This window comes from Hylobates moloch, unplaced genomic scaffold, assembly GCF_009828535.3.
Source record: "Hylobates moloch isolate HMO894 unplaced genomic scaffold, HMol_V3 SCAFFOLD_44, whole genome shotgun sequence".
NCBI classification, from domain to species: Eukaryota; Metazoa; Chordata; class Mammalia; order Primates; family Hylobatidae; genus Hylobates; species Hylobates moloch.
In genome coordinates this window covers 692,053-714,693 of record NW_026652319.1, presented here as the reverse complement: position 1 = coordinate 714,693, position 22,641 = coordinate 692,053, and the positions used below count along the sequence as shown (strand labels likewise).

Below are 22,641 nucleotides of genomic sequence, written 5' to 3'. Positions count from 1 at the left end.
GTAATCCTCTTCTCTGACAATATAGTTAGGCTTAATTCATCATCTCTATGCAACTCTTCCTCAGGGACATGGTTCCAGGAACCCCTAAGATACCAAAATCCATGGATGCTCAAGTCCCCTATAGAAAATGGCATAGTATTTGCATACTATGCACATGCTCCTACTTCAAGTAATCTCTAGGCTATTTATACTACTTAATAAAATGCTATGTAAATAGTTGTTATATTGTACTTTTATTTGCATTAATTTTTTTATTGTTTTCTTTCCTAAATATTTTTGATCTATGGTTGGATGAATCTGTGGATGTGGAGTGTGCAGATGCTGAGGGCTGACTGTATTTGGCCTTGCATGTAAATCTCTATTATGGCACTTACCTTGCTAGTGTGTTTGTTTTCCTACTTGGCCACACCCATAAGCCACCTCCTCCCCACCCCCAAGTGTTTTAAAAGACTATGAGCTCTTAAAGCAGTAGTGCCTAGAGAATTTCTGCAAAGTGCAGATTCTCCTGACCTGTTCTCTGAGATTCAGGAGGACCAGGATGGGACTGGGGCATCTGCAGCAGGCTTTCCCAAGTGATTCTGGGTGGTCAGTACACAGACTTCCCTACAAGAAACTGACAAGTGGAGACTGTCTCAGTCACCATTGCAATAACTACCATTAGATAAATGTGTGTTGAATCAATTGATTGAGTGATCAGGAAAACATCTAGGGATTTCTCTGAGGAAATTGTCTCATACAGACCTAAAGCCAGTTAGATTAGACGGTACTTTCAGTATGTGCTGTAAGAATTACTCAACAGGTCCAAAACTGAAGGGGATTGAAGAGAATACTTGACTGTTAGGGATCTTGAGAAAAGAAAACAGTCAAGCAGATGATTAGGCAATTTACAAATGCAAATCTTAGATAATCAGAATAGTTTGTGATCTTGCTTAAGCATTTTAGAACTTGTCCTATTCACACTTTATCTGTTTCATTTTCTACTAGGCCTTGTAATCCTCACCTTTCCTAGACAGAAGCACTCTGCTGCCTCGTCAGAGGCAGAGAAAAAAGTGAGTTTCAAGAGGGAGGAAACTATAACTGAGAGATATTTTTAAAACTTGGAAATGGTCTGCAAGGTGCATATTCCATCACCTTATGAAAACATGAATTTTAAGTTTACATTTATCAAAGCATGTTCATGACAGGCTCTAAACCAACCTACCTTTGAGGTTACCTTTAATTCATTAATTCAAGTTTGTTAACTTCCCTACCTTGTTGCTTGACATATTCCCTAGGAGCATTTTCTAATCTTCTCCCACCAACATCATATTTGAAGTAAATAAATTACAGCCCAAATCTTATCCTGTTCTAGAATCCCACGAGTGCAGAAGTCCTTCTCAGGGAAATAGGAAATCCTCCTTTGGGTAAGTTCCAGGAGTTGGTTCATTATAACAACATCAAGACAGTATTTTTAATAATAAATTTTATAGGTTTAAAAACAACAGTACTTCAGTTGCCTAGAGAATAATAGTTTCATTTTATTTATTTATTTATTTACTTATTTATTTAGACAGGGTCTTCCTCTGTTGCCCAGGCTGGATTGCAGTAATGCGACTATTTATTTATTTATTTATTTATTGAGGCAAGGTCTTGCTCTGTTGCCCAGGCTAGATTGCAGTAATGTGGTCATGGCTCACCGCCACCTCCTCGGCTCATGTGATCCTTCTGCCTCAACTGCCTAGTAGCTGGGACTATAGCTGCATGTCACCATGCCTGGCTAATTTCTTTTTAAAAATTTTTGGTAGCCAGGTGCGGTGGCTCACGTCTGTAATCCCAGCACCCTGGGAGGCTGAGGCGGGCAGATTACGGAGTCAGGAGATCAAGACCATCCTGGCTAACACGGTGAAACCCCGTCTCTACTAAAAAATACAAAAAATTCACTGGGTGTGGTGGCAGGCACCTGTAGTCCCAGATACTCGGGAGGCTGAAGCAGGAGAACGGCGTGAACCCGGGAGGCAGAGCTTGCAGTGAGCAGAGATCATGCCACTGCACTCCAGCCTGGGTGACAGAGTGAGACTCCGTCTCAAAAAAAAAAAATTTGGTACAGATGGGGTCCCACTGTTTTCCAGGCTGGTCGTAAACCCCTAGCCTCAAGTAATCCTCCTTCCTTGGCCTCCCAAAGCACTGGGATTATAGGTGTGAGCCACTGCATCCAGCCTCTTTGACTTTAGATATATGAGATACATGCACATACACAATTTTAGTTAAAGAATAAATTACTCTTACATATACACTCATAGAAAACGTTATAGCTTGGACTTAGCTCTCTTAGATAAGGAGTCGTCAGTCTGCCATTTATGCAAGTTGGCTGTATTTCCCATATACAGCATGGGGAATACTGTCTTTTAGTACAGCAAAGCTACTAAAGCCTTTATTTTCAAATCTCAGGTTTTTCATTCTGCTCTGAGTCATGTTATTCACTGTTTCCTTATGTGGTAACCAAAAATGATTATCTTTCCACAAGAAGGATGTTAGGAAATTAACAATTTTGAAAACAGAAAGCAATAGAATATTGGTATTTACATTTGATAGCACTTACTGTTACTGAAAATGAAAACTGGAGGCCTTGGGTCACTTGAAATTCAAGTAAGAAGAAATGGCTTTTATATTAGTAAACTGTTCATTGTAAGTACTCTACTGATAACTAATCAGTCATGCTAAAGGCAAATCCAGCAGATAATGACAGAAATTATCAATAAAAGGAATTGGAAATTAAAATATTTCCATTCTATAAGCATATTTAAAGATGATTTGGCCAGGCACAGTGGCTCATGCCTGTAGTCCTAGCACTTTGGGAGGTCCAGGCAGGTGGATTGCTTGAAGCCAGGAGTTTGAGACCAGCCTGGCCAACAGGGTGAAACCCTGTCTCTATTAAAAATACAAAAATCAGCTGAGCTCAGTGGCCCACACATGTAATCCAAGCTACTCAGGTGGCTGAGGCAGGGGAATCACTTGAACCTGGAGGCGGAGGTTGCAGTGAGTCAAGATTACGCCACTGCACTCCAGCCTAGGGGACAGAGTGAGACCCTGTCTCAAAAAAAAGAAATTATAACAATAAAGATAATTAAATAGCTTATTAAATAGCTTAGAGTCACATATAAAAAGTATACACATGCATATGCCATATATACATATATATTGCATGTACATGTGTCTTTTGTAGTTTTGAAGAGTGCTCAGGGAGGAGCCACATCTTATTCATCTATGTGTACTTATAATATTTAGTCCAGTTACTAGAATGTGGTAGATACGCAGTGAATAAGTGATGAAAAACAGTGAATTGACATGGGCAATTAGAATGAACTACATAAGCAAAAAATATTATAATTACTTGGAATATTAAACAGCTATTTGTTTAAAAGACAGTATTAACATGGAAAGCTGTTTATGACATAATGTTAGGTAAAATAATATAGAAAAATACCTTGAATAAATAAGACAGATTATAACTACATCAAAGTGTTAAAATGAGATTTAGACAAGGTCCTGTTCTGTTGCCCAGGCTGGAGTGCAATAGTGTGACCATAGCTCACTGCAGCCTTGACCTCTTGGGCTCAAGCAATCCTCCTGCCTCAGCTTCTGAGTAGCAGGGACTAGAGGTGCATGCCACCGTGCCCAGCTAATTAAAATTTTTTTTTCCATAGAGATCGGGGTCTCACCATGTTGGCCAGGCTGCTCTTAAACTCCTGCCCTCAACTGATCCTCCTGCCTTAGCCTCCCGAAGTGCTGGGATTACAGGCATGAGCCACTGCGTGGCTAAAATGAGACTTTAAAAGGTTCAACTATGGGCATCGTTATTTCTTCTACTTCCTGTTTTTAATTAACATGTTTCTTAATCCTACAATAATTTGGTATATTTACAGAATTATCAGGAATTGTTATAGGAGTTGTATTGCTTTGTGACAGTTCTTGTATTTCTGCCATACCAACTCACATTACTATCTAACTGGTAGAGCCTAGAAGACTAGTTAGGAGACATGATAGTTTATTAGCTAAGAATGTGTTCATCTATACATAACAGGTAACAGTTTAATAAAATTGGGATTTACTTTTTAAACATATTAAGTCTACAGGCAGCCAGTCTAGGATGGCTGCAGCAGTTTCAAGATGTCACGAGTGACCCAGGTTCCATCTTTCTGCCTCAGCATCCTTAGCTTATTGCTTCCATCTTTATATTTTCCACATCATATTCACCTTCATTTTTGTCATGAAACTCCATCTCCATCCTGTTATTATTCTAGAAGAAAGAACAAAAGGAAGAAATTCAAGGGGTGACTCTGTATTAGGAAAGGAAATGCTTTTCTAGAAATCTCAAGCGTGTGTCTAGAAGTGTATCCCATGGCCATCCATGACTCCATGGGCTCTAGGGAAATGAATTTCTCAGCTAGGCACATTGTCATCCCTCCTTCAAAAAAAGATGGGCCACATCCGAGGTAGAGATTGTAGAGGATACCTTTTCTGGAGTAGTAAAACTTCAACAGTCTGAGGAGCCTAAATCCAAGATTTTGAGTCCAGAATTTGGCGCCATTTTTCTCTCTGAGGCAATTAACATTCAGAAAGCAGTAATGGAGAGAGGCTGAGAAACTAGCCAGAGTTTTCAACTGCCTCAAGGGGAGTGGGTGTGGGATTGGGTGGGTAAAAATTTTTTTTTTTTTTGAGACGGAGTCTCGCTCTGTCGCCCAGGCTGGAGTGCAGTGGCACAGTCTCGGCTCACTGCAAGCTCCGCCTCCCGGGTTCATGCCATTCTCCTGCCTCAGCCTCTCCGAGTAGCTGGGACTACAGGCGCCTGCCACCGCGCCTGGCTAATTTTTTGTATTTTTAGTAGAGACGGGGTTTCACCATGGTCTCGATCTCCTGACCTCGTGATCCGCCCGCCTCGGCCTCCCAAAGTGCTGGGATTACAGGCGTGAGCCACCGCGCCCGGCCGGGTGGGTAAAAATTTTGAGCTCAGGACCTAAGGAGGAAAGATTTTAAGTTGGAACTGGGCTATACCCTGGAAGTAACTTTTAATTATTCTCCGATTGGATTAAGGTGGTCTGTCCCTAGTCTAAATGACTACCAATATGTCACACCTCCCAATATTCACAATCTTGTGTAGTTCCTTCCCACACTGATGCTGAGCTTGGCCATGAGACTTGCTTTGGTCAGTGACACATTAGTAAGCATGATAAAAGTAAAGGCTTGCACATTGAGGCTTGTCTTTTTGGAATGTCCCCTCTTGCAATCCTGAGATTATGATGCTGTGAGGAAGCCTAAATTAGCCATATGGAGAAGCCATGTAGAGAAAACCAAGGTATGTAGCTAACGGCCTTCTTCCTGTTCCAGCATCCTTAGCTTCCATGTCCATATTTTCCACATCATGTTCACTTCATTTTTGTCATGAAACTCCATCTCCATCCTCAAGCCCCAAGACTTATGACCTTAGTTAAGCCATTCTAGCCAGGCCCCAGTATGCCCACACTAATTGAAGCCCCAGACATCATGGAGCAGAAATGAGCCACCTGTACTATGCCCTGACTGAATTCCTGTGCCAAAGAATTCAGAATCATGAGTAAATAAAAGAGCCATTGTTTTAGGTCATTATATTTTGGGGGTGGTTTGAACACAGCAATAAATAACTGAAATACTACTAAAAGCATAAAGAATGTATAACAACCTAATTGTTACAAGGGAGTGGAATTAATAATCTACAAGAAGGCACAAAAGGACAGAAAAGAAACAGAACAAACGAGAAAAATAGAAAGCCAACAGTAATACGGTAAACTCAAATATTAGTTTCTAGGCAATTCTATGTATGAGTAGACACGACCAAGATCTTGTCTCAATAAGATTTCAAATGTAAAGATTTTCATCTTTTACCTATTGTCCTCTGAATTCCGCCCATATCATTCTCACCTTAGTTTAATGGCCCTGCCTTGATGAAATTTGAAATAAGCTGCTGAGGAGATAACACCCTTAATCTATTCATTGCTGGTGCGCTTACCCAGTCTGGTTTAGAACAGTTTAACAAAGGCTTAGAATCATAATGTCTATGATTATTACCTCTTAGCTCCTAGTTTTACTGACTTCCATGTCTGGAATTACCAGCACTTTTTTTTCGTACATATGGATTATATGAACTAAATGTATTGTTTCTTCCCTCACCACTGAAAATCTATTCAATATATGGAGTTACGATTCAAAGTATTTTACAACCCAGAAAATATGGCCATTCCGTATGTGGTGTGTATTTCAGAGGTGCTCTGCAAGCTCCATGAGGTCAGGCATGAAGTTCAGGCTACATGCCTGGTACGTAATAGACGCGCTGACAGACATTTGCTGAATGAATAAATTAGTCACTACGGCGTTTGTGGGCTTTAAGCACAAGTAAATGCGCTTCTATCGCCAAAACCTCAGAGCTAGGTTTCCCTTCTGCAAGGTGGCGTACAAGGCCCACGAAATAGTCGGCCGCCGCAGGTACGCAGCCCGTCCAGCCTGTCCGGCTCGGGGCAGGCGACCTCGTCTGGTGGCAGTGGAGGAGGCAGCCGTTTGCTTCCTCACAGGGAGCGCCGGAATCAGGGGCTGGAGGCGTCTGGGGAGGAGGCAAATAAACAAAGCCAACCGCACCGAAACGGGTCGTTCCGTTTCACATCCTCCCTCGGGTGCCTGGGTCTTCTCGGAACAAAGTGACCCTCCATCTGTCCGCAGGCAGGTGGAGCCCGTCCCACGCGGCACGCGCCTTCCTTCCTCACAGCCGCGTGTAGACGCGGACCCTCGGGGACACTGTGGGCGCGAGAAAGGACACGCCCCCTCGCGGGAGTACAAGTCCACAGCACACAACCCGCGCACCTCCCCTCGAACGAACGCGCACGCGCGCGCAGAGGGCGGGTCTTCTTCCCGGCACCCACTGAGCGCCCGGCCTCCTCACCCCACCCCACTGGGCTCCGGCCGCCCAGGCTCCGCCTCCGCGACGGGCCGTCGGGAGGAGGCGACCGGAAGCCACTTAAAGCAGAGATCGAGGTGACAGGCGAGCTGGCTGGATTCGGAGCGCGGTCGAGGCTTTCTGCGTTCGCGGCGGCGGAATGGCCCGTGCGCGGCTCACGGCGTCGCGGCTCTGTGGTCCCTAGACGCCGGCTCCCGCCCTCGGCACTGACCTCTGGCGCGGACACTGCTTTCCACTCGGCTCCTGTCGTCCGTTCTCTCAGGCTCCCGTTCAGGTAAAGGGCTCCGGGAGGGCACTGAGGGGCTGAAGGACCCTAGCGGGGAGTGCGAGCGCCGGCCTCGCGGCTCGGGCCCCGGTCCCGGCCCCGCGCCGGCAGTGTTCTGGGCTCTCGCGGATCGGGGTGATTGATTTTGAGACTGCCCTTTGTACCGAATTCACTCGGGTCCCGTCAGCATCGGGATGGAATTGGTTTACACTTCTTAGGCACTCAGAGCCTCCGGCAGGTGTATACATCAGATCGAGGCGCTGAAGGATTTAGTTGGGGTCGCCGGAGCCTGCCCCTTCCCCGTTCGTCAGGGTGGGGGCACGTCTATGCGGCTTCCCCCGCGGGCCGACCCCGGGTGCTCTGAGGCGCCTAGGAGCCCTTCCCAGACCCCGGGGGAGGCAGCTACGGGAGCCTTCCGGCTACCCCGCGTTTCGGGCTGCAGCCCAGAAGTTTGGAAGATGTTTTCACGTTAACTTTGAGAGCGCACAAGTCTTCGTCTTCCTCCCCGCCGCCGCGGGAAGCGCTCGCCGCCTTTCCCCCGCGCTTCGCGGCTCAGTTCTGCGAGCCCCCAACACTCGTTGGACGCTCCTCGGGAGGTGAGCTGAGGGGGTAAAGAAGGATTAAAGAGAGAAGGCGCCGCGAGTGGCCTCTGCGATGCAGGGAGGCCAGGGCGAGTCGTTGGTCCGAAGGAGGCTGGACAGGGGTTGGGGGGCGCCCAGGCGCCTGCTGAGGGGAAGGCGGGGGCGGGGTCGCCCGGGAACACCCGGAATTGCAGAGCCGGGCGGCGCCTCAGCTGCGCTGCGCGGAGTTGGCGCGGCCCGGGACCAGGAGCTGAGCAAACCGCCGCGGCCAGCAGGAGGCGTCGCTCGGACCCGGGCTCGGCGCCGGGGTGTCGCGCGGCGGTTGGCGGGCAGGCTTTGGAGCGGCGGTTTCTTCGGAAAGTGCATTCGGCCGGGAGTGCCGGAGAACCCCGGGGTCACGAGGTGAGGGGTGTCGCGGTGTGTCGCCTGCCGCTGGAGACCGGAGGATGTGTCCTTCTCATCTTTATTTTTCCGTTATGAAAACTAATTGAGGAACTAGGTTCTAGTGGCTTTCCCCCTCCAGCCGCTCCTCCAATTCTCTGCTGCTTCCTCCCAGTTTTGTTTCCGAGTTTCATGAAGGGCAGTAATAGGAAAAGTTGCGCGCGCGCTTGCGTGCGTATGCGCAGACACACATATAAATAAAATCGATTTAGTGTCTATTTTACCTTGATTGGGTTTGATAGGAGTGGTTAGAGTGTGTGCGCGTGGGGAAAGCACAGGCCGGTTTGGTATGGTGGAGAGGGAATACCACAATCTGTGCCAATTGTGCCTTGAGGCAATAGCACCAAATGATGAATAATAACGCCTGGCTTGGCTGCTTTCCAGTTGATTTATGTCTCATGTCAGATCCCTTCTTCTTCGTGAAGCTTTCCCTAACAATGCCAGCTCACAGTGAACTCTCCTTTTTCTGCCTTTTCCTTTTGTACTTATCATGTAAATTTAATACTTTGTTATAAACTGCTTTGTATTTTACTTTTCTGAATTTGATGGACTTCTTACACATAGATTTATGACTCCAATTAAGTTTTTAATATTCACTTTTGGGGACACTCAGTTTTATCTTTTGTTGTTGACCTACAAACAACAAAGAACTAAGCATTTAATATGTGCTTTTCTTAACTAATTCAGCCAACAAAATATGTATGGAACACCAGCTGTGTGCATTGTGGTAGCTAGGCACTTTACTGGGCACCTAGGATGCATATTTGATTAAGTCATGGGACCTTGCGTCACAGATCTCTTTCAGTTTATTGGACAAGTGAGAAGAGGATTAATTGCTCATCACCATTCCTTTCTCACCTGGCACAATCTCAGTAAATGTTTTCAAATTTCAGTTTTTTCAAGTGGTCTGATTCTTGGAAGGAAGGACTTTTTCGTCTCTTTCAGTGGTTGATTAGGAATCTGAAATTTGGTGTGTGTTTTATATGGTTGTTTTATTTTTCTATAGTATACCTTCATTTGCTCTTTAAAAATGTATATATGTAACTTTTCTGAAGACAAGAACTAGGAGGCTTTTTCTGTGTTGCCAAGTTGTGCTTGTCTTCTGACACAGCTTGCAGTGGTTGTTGCTAATGGGGCTTCTGTTACTAAACACACCCTTGTATTCCATCAGTAGTGGTAATGTTTTTGGGGGTTGCAAAAGTAGACTCTTAACATTCTTGGATAGTATATTAGAGTTTTCTGAATATAGAAATGCTTAACAGACTCCTGGCTTTCTCCCATGTAACATTTCAATTGAGAGCCCCTGTTTCTTGTGTATATTCTTATACTCTTAAATTCACTCACTGTTTTAAGTTCGAAGTTTATCTTTCATTTGATGAACTTTTGAACAAACTTTTTGTAAACTCATGAGATAGGTGATACATAAACAACTAGGAAGAGAACCACAAAGCTGAGTGGAAATGTGGTTTCCCTGCTGTCATCATCTAGAAACAGTTATTTCTACCTCCCATTTCCCACCCCACTCTAACCTTATAGTAAAAATTCATAACCTAGCAGAATTGCAAACTCTTATGTATTCAGTCCACAAATGCATGCCAATGGCCTATTGAAAGACTCTTCTGCTTTTACCTGCTGTGTGCTTTTACCTGCTGTGTGCTTTTGAATAGCCTTGGGTGCTTTGGAGCCTTAATTTCTCAATAAAATTTAAAATTGACCTGTAAAAACTAAATATAGTATAAGAGGAATGGTTTCAGGGAATCAGTCAGGACAAAAACAAAACATTTTAATGAATGAATGAAATCCAGTTGCTGTCAGTTTGTAAATGATCATCTTCCTTCCTTTCCTCGTAGGATTTTTAGACTCTGAGGAGCAGTTGGAGCTAATCCACATCATGGAAATGGAAACCACCGAACCTGAGCCAGACTGTGTAGTGCAGCCTCCCTCTCCTCCTGATGACTTTTCATGCCAAATGAGACTCTCTGAGAAGATCACTCCATTGAAGACTTGTTTTAAGAAAAAGGATCAGAAAAGATTGGGAACTGGAACCCTGAGGTCTTTGAGGCCAATATTAAACACTCTTCTAGAATCTGGCTCACTTGATGGGGTTTTTAGATCTAGGAACCAGAGTACAGATGAGAACAGCTTACATGAACCTATGATGAAGAAAGCCATGGAAATCAATTCATCATGCCCACCAGCAGAAAATAATATGTCTGTTCTGATTCCTGATAGGACAAATGTTGGGGACCAGATAGCAGAAGCCCATCCTTCCACCGAAGCTCCGGAACAAGTGGTTCCAATCCAAGATCACAGCTTTCCATCAGAAACCTTCAGTGGGACGGTGGCAGATTCTACAACTGGTCACTTCCAGACTGATCTCTTGCACCCAGTTTCAAGTGATGTTCCTACTAGTCCTGACTGCTTAGACAAAGTCATAGATTATGTTCCAGGCGTTTTCCAAGAAAACAGTTTTACAATCCAATACATTTTGGACACCAGTGATAAACTGAGTACTGAGCTCTTCCAGGACAAAAGTGAAGAGGCTTCCCTTGACCTCGTGTTTGAGCTGGTGAACCAGTTGCAGTACCACACTCACCAAGAGAACGGAATTGAAATTTGCATGGACTTTCTGCAAGGCACTTGTATTTATGGCAGGGATTGTTTGAAGCACCACACTGTCTTGCCATATCATTGGCAGATCAAAAGGACAACTACTCAAAAGTGGCAGAGTGTATTCAATGATTCTCAGGAGCACTTGGAAAGATTTTACTGTAACCCAGAAAATGATAGAATGAGAATGAAGTATGGGTATGTATTTATAACAACTTGTAGAACTGTTGTTAAATGCTATAGAGAAGGTAAAGAAGCTAAAAGCTTAGTAGGATGGTTTCTTTCAGTAGTAACAGGTTTTTTTTTTTCCCACTATTATTCTTTTGACTATGCTATCCTGATTTTTCATGGTGGGTGAATGCAGGCTATTAACTCAACCGGACAGTGAAAGTTTTATGATTTGAACAATTCATATGTCACTCAGTTCAACGTGCGTGTGACTGAGAAGTTGCACATACATTAAATATTGTGAATCAAATACTGTTTTAATCACCCAAGGAAAACTGGCTTTTGAAAGAAAGTCTGGCGAATCTTACTATAACATAAATAATGAACACCTAATTTATCTAATTTTAAAGCTCTGCACGTTGAGTAGCTGTTATTTTTTAAAGAAAAATAGTATCGTCGAGAGATGTTTGTGGCCCTCTTCATTTTGAATGGTATAAACATCTTTTCTGTGAATGATTCAGAAGTTCCTCCCATACTTCTGGATCTTTGATTAGTTTCCTTGGAACTTTTCACCATTAAGTTTATATTATAGATAAAATAAATTTTTCCAGAATTTAGGGTATTTTTTTTTTTTTAACCTGGAAGAGTCTTTTAACAATCAGTGAAGGGATGAATTTATGATAAGGTATGTTTAATACTCAAACAATTATCCTTGAGTTTTGGTACACAAGATGTGTGTATATACATAACTCAGTTCTTTTAGTATGGATGTCTAAGCAGCATTCACTGGCAGGGAACTGGTATTTCCACATCTGAATTCTTCTTTAATTAAACTTTAAAATGAAGAAAATGATAGTTGCCTCATGTAAAGTTGCTATTGCAAAAATGGCTATATAATAAGCATTAATCTTTGCATCTCTAAGTTATTTCTCCTGTAGCATAGAAGGAGCTAAAGTGTGTGGTGTTAGTAGCTATTTGTGTATGATCAAGAGTAAGGATTAAAATTAAAAGGGAAAGAAGAGGACTTCTGTCCATGCTGTCTGATTGGGGTGGCCATGAAGGCAACCTAACAGCTTCATAGCTAATGAATGGCCTGGTATAGTACTGAGATGACCCATATTGGAGGGGGAAATACACTGAATAGAGAAAAGAATTCCTTGAGTCATCTTTGTTCACAGATATGTTGGTTTACACTACCTATGTATCTAGAGAGTCAGCAAATGGTTGCAGTAAAACATTTCCAAGTTGTCTGATTCTGGTAGCTTCGTGTCAACCTTCTGAATTCTGACTGGTGCCAGAGCTTGTTCGCATTACAGAAACGTGTTTTTTTTTCCCCCATTTATCTCGTTCCCATTCAGTAATGGTAATGGGTAAATGGTTGTCTTTTAATAATTTTAATATTTCAGTTATATAGTACATAAATCCATGTGTCTTTTTAGCAACTTAATTATTATGAGACTACAACTTTGCATCTTGTGTTTCAAAAGGGAAGTGAAGAACAAGAAGAGAAATAGTATAAAGCCCAAATTCAAAAGTATTACATAGAAGACCCTCTGAGATAAAAGTAAGATCGTATCAAGAGTGCAGTTTTCCTGACTATAAATGTATTAACTTGATAATATATTACACTCAAGATTCCAACTTGCTTCGGTAGTGAAAATCTTATAATACAGCTAAGTACTTTTAACTTATTTTTTTAAGCCAGCATTGGAAGAGAAAAATGTTTTTCCATTTTATCTTAAAAATCTTTTTAATAACATATTTTCCAAAATCTCTGTTGCCCATGAGCTAGCAATTCTAATTGCTGTGTCAAAGGTAATTAATTTTATATACTCTCAAAGCCAATCTAATCCTTCTATCTCCAGATTGCAAAACTCTGCAGAACAGCGGCTCCCACTTCACCCTCATGAAGCAAATTTCCAGTCTGCTGAGTACTTCAGCATCTTGGTACATTAAGTTTCTATCTGTTTGAATTGATCAGGAAGAAACTAGCAGCATTATTGGCCAACACATGACATTCTGTTACCATGAGAACAAGGCAAGATAATCATTTTGATCCCAGAAAATCCAGGAATTCTTAGGTCAGGAACATATGGGTGTTTTTTATCCTTTGGTAAGATTGTTTTGCTTAAGAGTAGACATAGATATAGGCCCGTAAGCCTGCATTGTTGTATTATGAGGTAGTTGCAATGGGTGCTTGATTTCCAAATCAGTTTTAATGAAGTAATGTTTATCTGGCACTTGGGAGAAGAAAAGTGTGAGTGAAGTATTATTATTACCATTGCTCCTACTACATTGTTAGTGGTAATGAGTGGTCCTATCCTAGGAAAATAGCAAAAAGTATTAACTGTTAAATTACTAGTAAAGTGAAGTTCTCTGAAGATTACAGGATGAAATGTTGTAATATAGTAGATAGCTAAGTGTCAAAAATTAGGCTTTTGGGAAGTTGACTTGTGGTCATTGCAACCTGGTTTTCCTTGTATTCCAAAGCGATGTTGTGTTTCCTGGCAACAAGATGCAGATAACGGCATGTTGAGCCTTGCTGAGAGATTCACAAACAAGCTGGAGCAGCCCAGGTTCACATGGTTACCACATTATTTGGCTAAAGCTATTAATCTCTGTGGTCAGGCCTGTAAAGCTGGTCTATCTGCAGATTGTACATAACCAGGAAGTGTGTGTTCAGCTGTGTATATGTCGAAGTTGGAACCAGCAGTCTTTGGATTCAGAAATAATGAATAATGAATGGCAATTGTTTATCCCACTGTTTTCAGTAGTTTATATGGCTTGGTAAATCATTATCATATTGTATATCCATAACATCTTCATTGTGTGATACGTGGGGAAAGTTCATAGTTCTGGGTCTCTAGCAGAGATGAAAGTTCATAGTTTCAAACTGTACAGATAAAATTTTTTATTTAGCTTTGCAAATGTATTGGATTTAATACCTAAATCTAAATTATATGTATAGTGTTCATTTTGTTCTCAGGAATGAAATTGGAAAGGAAGTTGAACTAGATAAATTCACAGGACCTTTCCAACTTTTTAGTCAAGATGCTTAGATACTAAAAGCACATTAAAAAAGGATTTCAATAATACATGCTTATTTGTTCCTTGTAATGAAATTATGATGTAATCCCACTTTGCTTTCTCATTTTGCTTTTGTACATCTACAAACGTTCATTGCCAACATCAACTGCATACTAGTGTGTATGTACTTCCCAGATATAGATGCTGAGGCTTCTTTTTTGTACACGAGATGAGCCTTGGAGAATTTCCAAATTCCAAATATACAGTTGAGAAACAACATTGAGTGTTGTGTTTTCGATTAAGAAAACACAGTCTCGAACAGTGTAGGCACTCATCCTTAGTAGACGATGACATTGAATGGCAGAATTAAGCAGTTTTAAAAGAGCCTTGCACACTGTGGAGTACTGTTGTGGGTAATTGAAATTATGGAGGTTGTGCAAATCTCTCTTTAGCAAACAAGATCACCACTAGTTTCATATTACATTCATTTTAAATTGAGCCAGAACAATTTTCTAGTTATTTCCACCTATCAAGAAGGGACACACTGCAAACCTTATTTTGGAGGCTACCTGCAGGTGCGCATATGACCAATGATTATTCTAATTCTGAATTTATTGAAAGAGAGTGGAGGTGAAGAGGAAGAGGAAAGTTGCAAACCCTGAATCCATTATTAATTTTTTTCAGAGGACAGGGTTTTTTTCTTTTGGGATTAATGCTCACTGATAAAAGAGGGAGCTTTAGTTGCTTTAAGGCTATAGGCTAGAGTGTTGTCATAGTTTTAGTTGCTGAGTGATTTTGATTGCTAATTGCCCTTAGAAGTCTATTTTTAAAATCTGTCCAAGGGACAATACCATTAGATGACTTCACAGAAACTCTGTATAAAAGAGAAATGTATATTAATGATCATAAAAAGCATATACTGTTATAGTCCCTATATGACTTGCATAGTGAATTAGCTAAACTAGAGCAAGCTCCTGACTGAACTCTACTGGAGTAGTTAAATTAGCCAAGTTAGCTCTGGCGTGCACAGCTGTGATGATGTATGAACTAACTCATTATGTGTTATTGATAACACTGGAGAGAGGAGAACAGCTGAAACTTACTATGCCTTGTGACTTTTTGGTAGGTCTTGAATATACACAGCTGGATGAGTTTAAATTTATTTTAAAAATTTCTGCCTAAGAGAAAGACAGCTCCATAAGCAAGAACTGTGTTTGAAGTGACTTTCAAAATGTGTGCCTTGTGCTTTAGGATAAAGCAATCCAATGAATTATTTTTTGTACTTCTTTATGCTACTATTTACATATGAAATAAAACTAATTGGCTTCTATCTATACTAACCCAGAGAAGTTACTGGATCTGTGTAGAGCTATCATTGGAATCAATAGCAATCATTTATTTATTCCCTTTTTGATTTTTCATCAATAAGCAGATTAGACTTTTTGAAGCAGCTGCCACCTGGCTTCAGGTTGGGGTCATTCTTTTCCTGATGTATTTATGGTAATGAAAATGAACCTTGTCAAAATGATTTATAACTTTTAAATCAGACAGTTGGAGGAAATAGCTTGTAAGGTTATGTGGCATTCCCTAAAAATAATTGCATGATACATTATGTATTTTATCATTGAGTTGAATCCAAAGCTCGCTCTTTTTATTGTAAGTAAGAAAAAAAAGGAATATGAGTTGAATATCCCTTATCCAAAATTCTTGGAGACCAGAAGTGTTTCAGATTTTGGATTTTGGAATATTTGCATAGTACCCCAGTTAAGAATCTGAAATGCTCCAGTGAGCATTTGGGTATCATCTTGGTGCTCAGAAAGTTTTGGGCTTGAAGCATTTCCGATTTTCAGATTTGGGGTGCTCAATTTATAGTAGTAACTCCATTCAGCATTTAAAACTTCATTCTGCACATAGTGGGCATGCAAAAAAAATGCTACTTTTGACTGATAACTCTGTTGTGTCCCTGTAAATCTATTTCCTATTATACTAGAATTATCCTATTATACTAGAATTTCTGGATCATAGATTTACAATCTACCATAAAGCAAAGATAAACTTCGTAAGTTCTTTTGTGTATTTCTAATCATGGTCAGTGATCCTCAGTTTTATTCTGGGTTTGGGTGCTATTCCTAAAGGATAAAGCAGTATGTAGTCCATGCAAACCTTGACTACTCAAGGAATGCTACAAAAATACAGCCATTTGAGATTATGACTTTTTTCCCATGGTCTCTTTTATTTTTATCTCCTGATTTGAGACCACCGGATTCTGCATCCTTTGTCTGATGGTGATGATTCTGGATTGCATTTAAATTAGGACCTTAAGTCCTCTTAACCTTAGCCAACAACCTTTAATAATTATCAGTCTCCAATCTGTGAGTCGCAGTTGTTTTTTTGTGGAAGGAAAACTTAGTACATGTGTATATCATTTTTTGCAAAGGGAAAAAATATATTTCAAATTGCAAGATAATTATTTTGGCACAACTTGTATGGCTAGTTGCAATTGGACACTGTAAAAGTTTTGAAAGAAACTCACTTTGTAAAAGTAGTAGAGTTTCTGTTTTATAGTAAGATTGGGGTTTTAAGGTAAAGTGAGTTCGAGAGATTTTGTATCTTTGAAAAAGGACCACAGTGCTGAAGGTTGAGCCATTTTCCCTTTGATTCTGGGTTTGAAATAGGTGATAGCCTGAAATCTTGGTTTTACGTCTACTTTGCAACACCTTAAACAGAAACTGTACAAGGAATAAAATACTTCTGAAGTTCACCATTTCTAGGAGCAAACAAGCCACATTTTAGATGTGAAGGAATTCCTCTTTTTCCTTTTTTTTTTTTTTTTTTTTTGAGACTGAGTTTCGCTCTTGTTGTCCAGGCTGGAGTGCAGCAAGTGGCACGATCTCGGCTCCCGCAACCTCCGCCTCCTGGGTTCAAGTGATTCTCCTGCCTCAGCCTTCCTGGGTAGCTGAGATTACAGGCATGCGCCACCACACCTGGCTAATTTTGTATTTTAGTAGAGACAGGGTTTCTCTACGTTGGTCAGGCTGGTCTCGAACTCCCGACCTCAGATGATCCGCCTGCCTCGGCCTCCCAAAGTGCTAGGATTACAGGCGTGAGCCATCGCGCCCGGCTGATGTGAAGGAATTTCTTTAACAAAACTAAATAGGGCTTATTTTTATATTTATAGATTGTTTATGACAGTGCTTTCTGAGGACTGAGAATTATACCGTATGCAGACTCACCCCAGTTTAAAATTTCTTCCTTCAGATGTTAAACCTAATCCACCCCAATCCCTGACACAGTAACTGAAAGCTTCAAATTTTTGAGATAGATAATTCCTTGTTAATAGGGAATTTGAAATTACAAGTGGTAGGTTCTGAAATACATTTTGAAATTTTTGAAAATTAAGGATTTTATGCACAATAAATTCTGTTTGTAAAGACATATTCAGTCTGTGAAGAGGACAGTATTGCAGACTTGAGCTAAATATAATCAATTCTATTATTAGGAACTCAAATTTTAGAAGTTGATGACATTAATAAACTTCTAATTGTCATTTGTGAAACTTCCAATTTTCCTTACTGACTTAGCTAGTTACTGTTACTAAGGCAAGCATAGAAGAGAGTTAACTAAGCATTCCTATTTGCCATTTCCACACAACAAAATGTGTCTGTCTCCTGGATCTTTCTCTGCTCTATGCTGTTTACTTACTAGTAACACCCACTTGACAAGTAAAGAACCTTTGCATGGGCCGGGCGCGGTGGCTCACGCTTGTAATCCCAGCACTTTGGGAGGCCGAGGCGGGCGGATCACGAGGTCAGGAGATCGAGACCACGGTGAAACCCCGTCTCTACCAAAAAGACAAAAAATTAGCCGGGCGTGGTGGCGGGCGCCTGTAGTCCCAGCTACTCGGAGAGACTGAGGCAGGAGAATGGCGTGAACCCGGGAGGCGGAGGTTGCAGTGAGCCGATATCGCGCCACTGCACTCCAGCCTGGGTGACAAAGCAAGACTCCGTCTCAAAAAAAAAACAAAACAAAACAAAAAAAAAACACCTTTGCATGGTCATCACAATGAAAGGATAAGTTCTTATAAGAGTGAGAATGCTAGAGCAACTATTCCTTTTCACCTTCTACAGAAACCAGTGACTTTCAAGTATGTGTACCACAAAAAGTTGTGTAAGGAGTGTATTGAGAATCTCCCATGACTAAGTTGACTGAGGAAGAGTTCAGTAAATTTGTATTCGTCATGCAAATTGAAGTCCTCTGTTTTGGTGCTATTGCCTCTGAGTATAAGGAAGGATTTGTGAGTAATCTTATGTTGAAACATAGTACTTCTTGTAATGATTAGAAAATATGTTTAGGCCACACTTACAAGAATTTCTTTATTACATTAGCTTTTTCTTTCTGAATTGGAGAATTCTTAAATTGTTCCACTTACGTGACAGAGCCAAAGAGTTTGGATGATCATCTTTGGTCTAAATTTTCACTAGCACTTGAATAGCCAGTGAAGAATGGCAAGGGTGAGGACCAAAGGGTGAACTTTGCTTGCAGTAGTGCATGTGCTTTCAGAATCTTGCATGCACCCTGTGATCTTCACAGTTCCTGCAGCTGATCAAGGTGCAGAGGGCAAACGGCACAAAATACTCTAAATAATTTCCTGCTGTGGTTCGTCTTTGGTTTCTGACTGTCACCTGGCTTAGCTCTTTCATTTCCAGGCATGTAGAGAGTAAAAATTAGCACAGGATAAACACTGGGTTTGCCTTCTAAGGTTTAATTACTCATCCTAATAAAAGAAAGACATCCTTGAATCTGGGCAGAGTATGTGAAACAGAGTCAGGGTAAAGTATGTGAAACAGAAGGAACTTTGCTTGCTTGCTTTCTGACATTTGGATTATCCAAATGCTGGCAGACATCAGAAGCATTATGTAAAGTGTTCTACAAATTTGTTACCCAGAAATAATTTCGACTCTCTTAACTAATTGATAAAATTGAATCTATCATAGAAACTTGGCTTTGTAGAATCCAACTCCCTCAGAAAACGTTACCAATTTAAGACTATGTTTGAAAGGTTTTGTTATAGCTTATAAAACCTAGACAATAAAAAGACTCTTTGTCTTTTCTATAGGAAGTCTTTTTCTCCAGCAATTTGTTTAAAGAACTATCAGAGTGATGAATTCTCTATATATAGCTTGCTTGTATGTATTCAAATCTCTAGTCTGCTGAAAGCTGTTTACTCATCTCTCGGTTCTTAGTATCAAATACGTAATAAGTCACCAATGAGTATATTTCTGATTCTTTCATTGATCAGTTAGTTCATCTGGACTAATTGGGGAAAAAGCCAAAGCTAAATAATAGAAAATTCTGAGTAAAAACCTTTTTATGGGGATCATTTCTAATTTAAAAGTCAAAGCAGAAATAAATTAAGCTAATAGTTTATATCTTACTAGGCATTATTAGAAAATATTTTTATGATAACTATAACTAGTATTTATGTGTAAATGAGTGCTGAATTGAAGTATTTGAAAGCAACTTATTTTTAAGTAATTTTATCATTTACATATAGTATTATATTTATGTAGAAAAAATTAGAAAAACATTTATTTTATCCCTTTTTAAGGGATGTCAAATTCTATATTCAAAAAATTGAATTAACCACTATTTGTGCCTTGAATACATGGGAGGCATTTTTTGTTGTTTACTTTGAGATAAGATAGAAACCTCTCAGTTTTAAAAATATTTTTCTTAACAGAGGGGATATCTACTCTTTATAAAAATCAGTGATTGCATAATTTAAGGTAGTATAAGGCATGCTACCAATTTATAAAAACTAACCTGTGCCTTCTATCCCAGCTGTTCTTACAGAAATTAAGTTTCACTTTCTCATCAGGCCATGGTTGAGAAGTATGTCTCACTTATAGTGCCTTCTGTGATCTTAGGACATGTGACTGAACTTGAATAAAAGTTAAGGCTGTATGACATTTCTGGTACCTTCATGATGCAAAATTTAATCCCACACTACCATAAATAGATGGCAATGAGATCTTCTGATCTCATAAGTGTGATTTTCATTTATGAAAGATTTTAGACTTACCCACATTTTATTGAAAAGTCTTTTTGTGTTCTTTGCTTTGATCTGTAGTTTTGTAATAGAAAACAAACAACAAAAAAGCCAGCATAACAATATTTTAGTAGGTTATTTTCCTTAAGTAGATACTGTAATTTGCTTTTAGTGGTTGCATTGGGGCCGGTGGACTTCATTGTATGGTATTATTTATTAGGGGTTTAGCAAACATCTAGATGTATTCAAATGGCCATGTCTTCGTATCAGTGTGTTTTGAGAATAAGCTGTGTTATGTTTATTTAGTTCCCCACATGCTTTTGGAGAATATACAATTAAAAAGCTTAAAAACAGATAATCTTTTTCATTTAGGAAACTTACCTGCCTCTCTTCTATCTCTTATCCTTTATTTTTCATTTCACTGGGTTCACTTCTAGAGTGACTTTTAAGACTACAGTTGTCTAACAATTTATGAATCAGACATGAGGTTTGGCACACAGATAAATGTGATTTCAGACAGCATCCTTCTCACTAACTTGCTGCCTTCTTGGAATAAGAATTTCCAAGATGTTTCAGGAGGTACCAAGGGAGCAGCAACATAGAATTTTGCCTAATGATCACTTCTTCAAGAATTTATCCCGAGAAATGCATTGTATCTTAAGGTGGGGAACAAACACTTTTACCTACCCAAAAATCTTTTGAGGTATTCAGATAAATCCATGATCTGAGTTTTATGTTAATAGTTTTACAGTGTCATAGTGTGGTAATTAAGTGTAGAATTTTAACCTCTGAGGCAGGGCCCCGTGGCTCACGCCTGTAATCTTAGCATTTTGGAAGGCTGAGGCAGAAGGATTGCTTGAGACCAGCCTGGGCAACATGGCGAAACCTCGTCTCTACAGAAAAATACAAAAATTAGCTGAGTGTGGTGGAGTGTGCCTATAGTCACAGCTACTGGAGATGCTGAGGTGGGAGGGTAGTTTAAGCAAGGGAGTTTGAGGTGGCAGTGAGCCTAGTTGGCACTATTGTACTCCAGCCTGGGTGACAGAAGAAGGCCCTATCTCAAAAAAAAAAAAAAAAGTGAAAGAAAAAAATTTAATCTCTGGTGAGTATTAAAAGATGTTGCTTTGGATGTAAGCATTTATGAATAAGTTTTATTGCCGCCCCCCCCAACAGCCCTGTGCTACTTATTTGAGGCAGTGTTAGCAAAAACTGAAGTAGCAACAGAATAAACGATAGTTTTGCTTCTAAAGAAGAAAGTTACGAATACATAGTTTTCTGAAGTTTAATAACTACACTGTTTTCACAAAATGTGTTGGTATTGTGTATGCCATGGCTTTGATTCTCATCACCTTGTAACATATTTGAAGCGATATAAGCTGCCAGATATTCCAGCATTGCTAAATGAGTCCTGGAAATATCAAAGCCAGGTATCAAAAGTCAGCTATATTTTGTTCGCCAGTGAAATTTCTTTAGCAGCGGCCAACATATCCCATCTGCCGTGCCTGTCTCAAGCCAGTAGCAGAACCTCAAGTACTCTCCACATTGCATTTAATCTTTATCTTTCTATCATTATGACACTCCATATTGGGAGATATTTTCACTTTACATCATAATAATAAAAGGACACTACTAATTGTGCATGGTGAGTCTAGCTGATTAGGGTGTGTGTTAATTAGTTTGAGGTCACAGGCTTATCCTTGGAGAAACCAGTTAACTCTTACAGGCAGGAAGCCAAGGTTCTGAAGTCTAACCGATCTGGTTAAAACTGTACAGAGTAGGATTCAGAAAACTTTGTATTTAATCAACCTACGCCAAAGTCTGAGTTCTATGTTTTATTTCTATCACCTTCCCACTTAAACCTGCTGTATGTCTTGTAATTTGTCTTGTTAATAGCACCATTATAGAACCACCCAGACCAGAAACATGGGACACATCCTAGTCTCTTTTCACTTCTGCCCCACATGTAATTATCCTTCATGCAGTTAAATTCTAACTCTTAAATACTTCAGATCATTCCTATATTGCCTCCTTAGTCCTCTTTCATCATGCCTCATGTGCAGTTCTAATAACTATAGATGGCTGTTCATAGAATAATATTGATAAATATCCTAATATTTAGCAGATGAATGTTTTTCTCTACCTGTCCACTGCCAAAAATAAATAAGTAAATCATTCTTCTATACCACTACAATTGGAGTGACCTTTATAAAGGCAAGTCTGGACTTTGTTGTAAATTCACTGGTGTTTCTTACTGCCCATAGAATCAAGACCTAACTTCTTAACACAGTAAACAGAGCTCTTCATTATCTGGCCCAAGCCAACTTATCCAGTCCAGTTTTATCCCTTATCTCTCATAGATACATATACCCTAACTTCCCACATGAACTGGGTGTGCCTCTTGCACACTATTCTTGTGTGCCTTGTTTGGTTAGCTTCTACATGGAGTCACTCTGCATGTGGTGTCCTGCCTCCCGTTGTTTGCCTGGTAGCTGGACCTGGCTCACATTTTATCCACTCTGGGACAACTCCCTTGACCACC

General features: G+C 40.4%; 1 protein-coding gene across 2 annotated transcripts in view; it reads left to right on the top strand.

The window, feature by feature from the left end:
- Nucleotides 1-6,238: 6,238 nt before the first annotated feature.
- Nucleotides 6,239-22,641, top strand: part of LOC116463601 (protein mono-ADP-ribosyltransferase TIPARP) — a 34,305-nt gene continuing 17,902 nt past the window's right edge. Inside the window, exons 1-2 of one of the 2 annotated variants that reach the window (XM_058434751.1) lie at nt 6,239-6,327; nt 10,099-11,056. In XM_058434751.1, the coding sequence (XP_058290734.1) occupies nt 6,321-6,327; nt 10,099-11,056 (965 nt within the window). In that variant the 5' untranslated portion in view covers nt 6,239-6,320. Of the gene's footprint in view, nt 6,328-6,984; nt 7,236-10,098; nt 11,057-22,641 lie in introns of those variants that run through there. The other variant, XM_032146785.2, reaches the window with a different exon arrangement.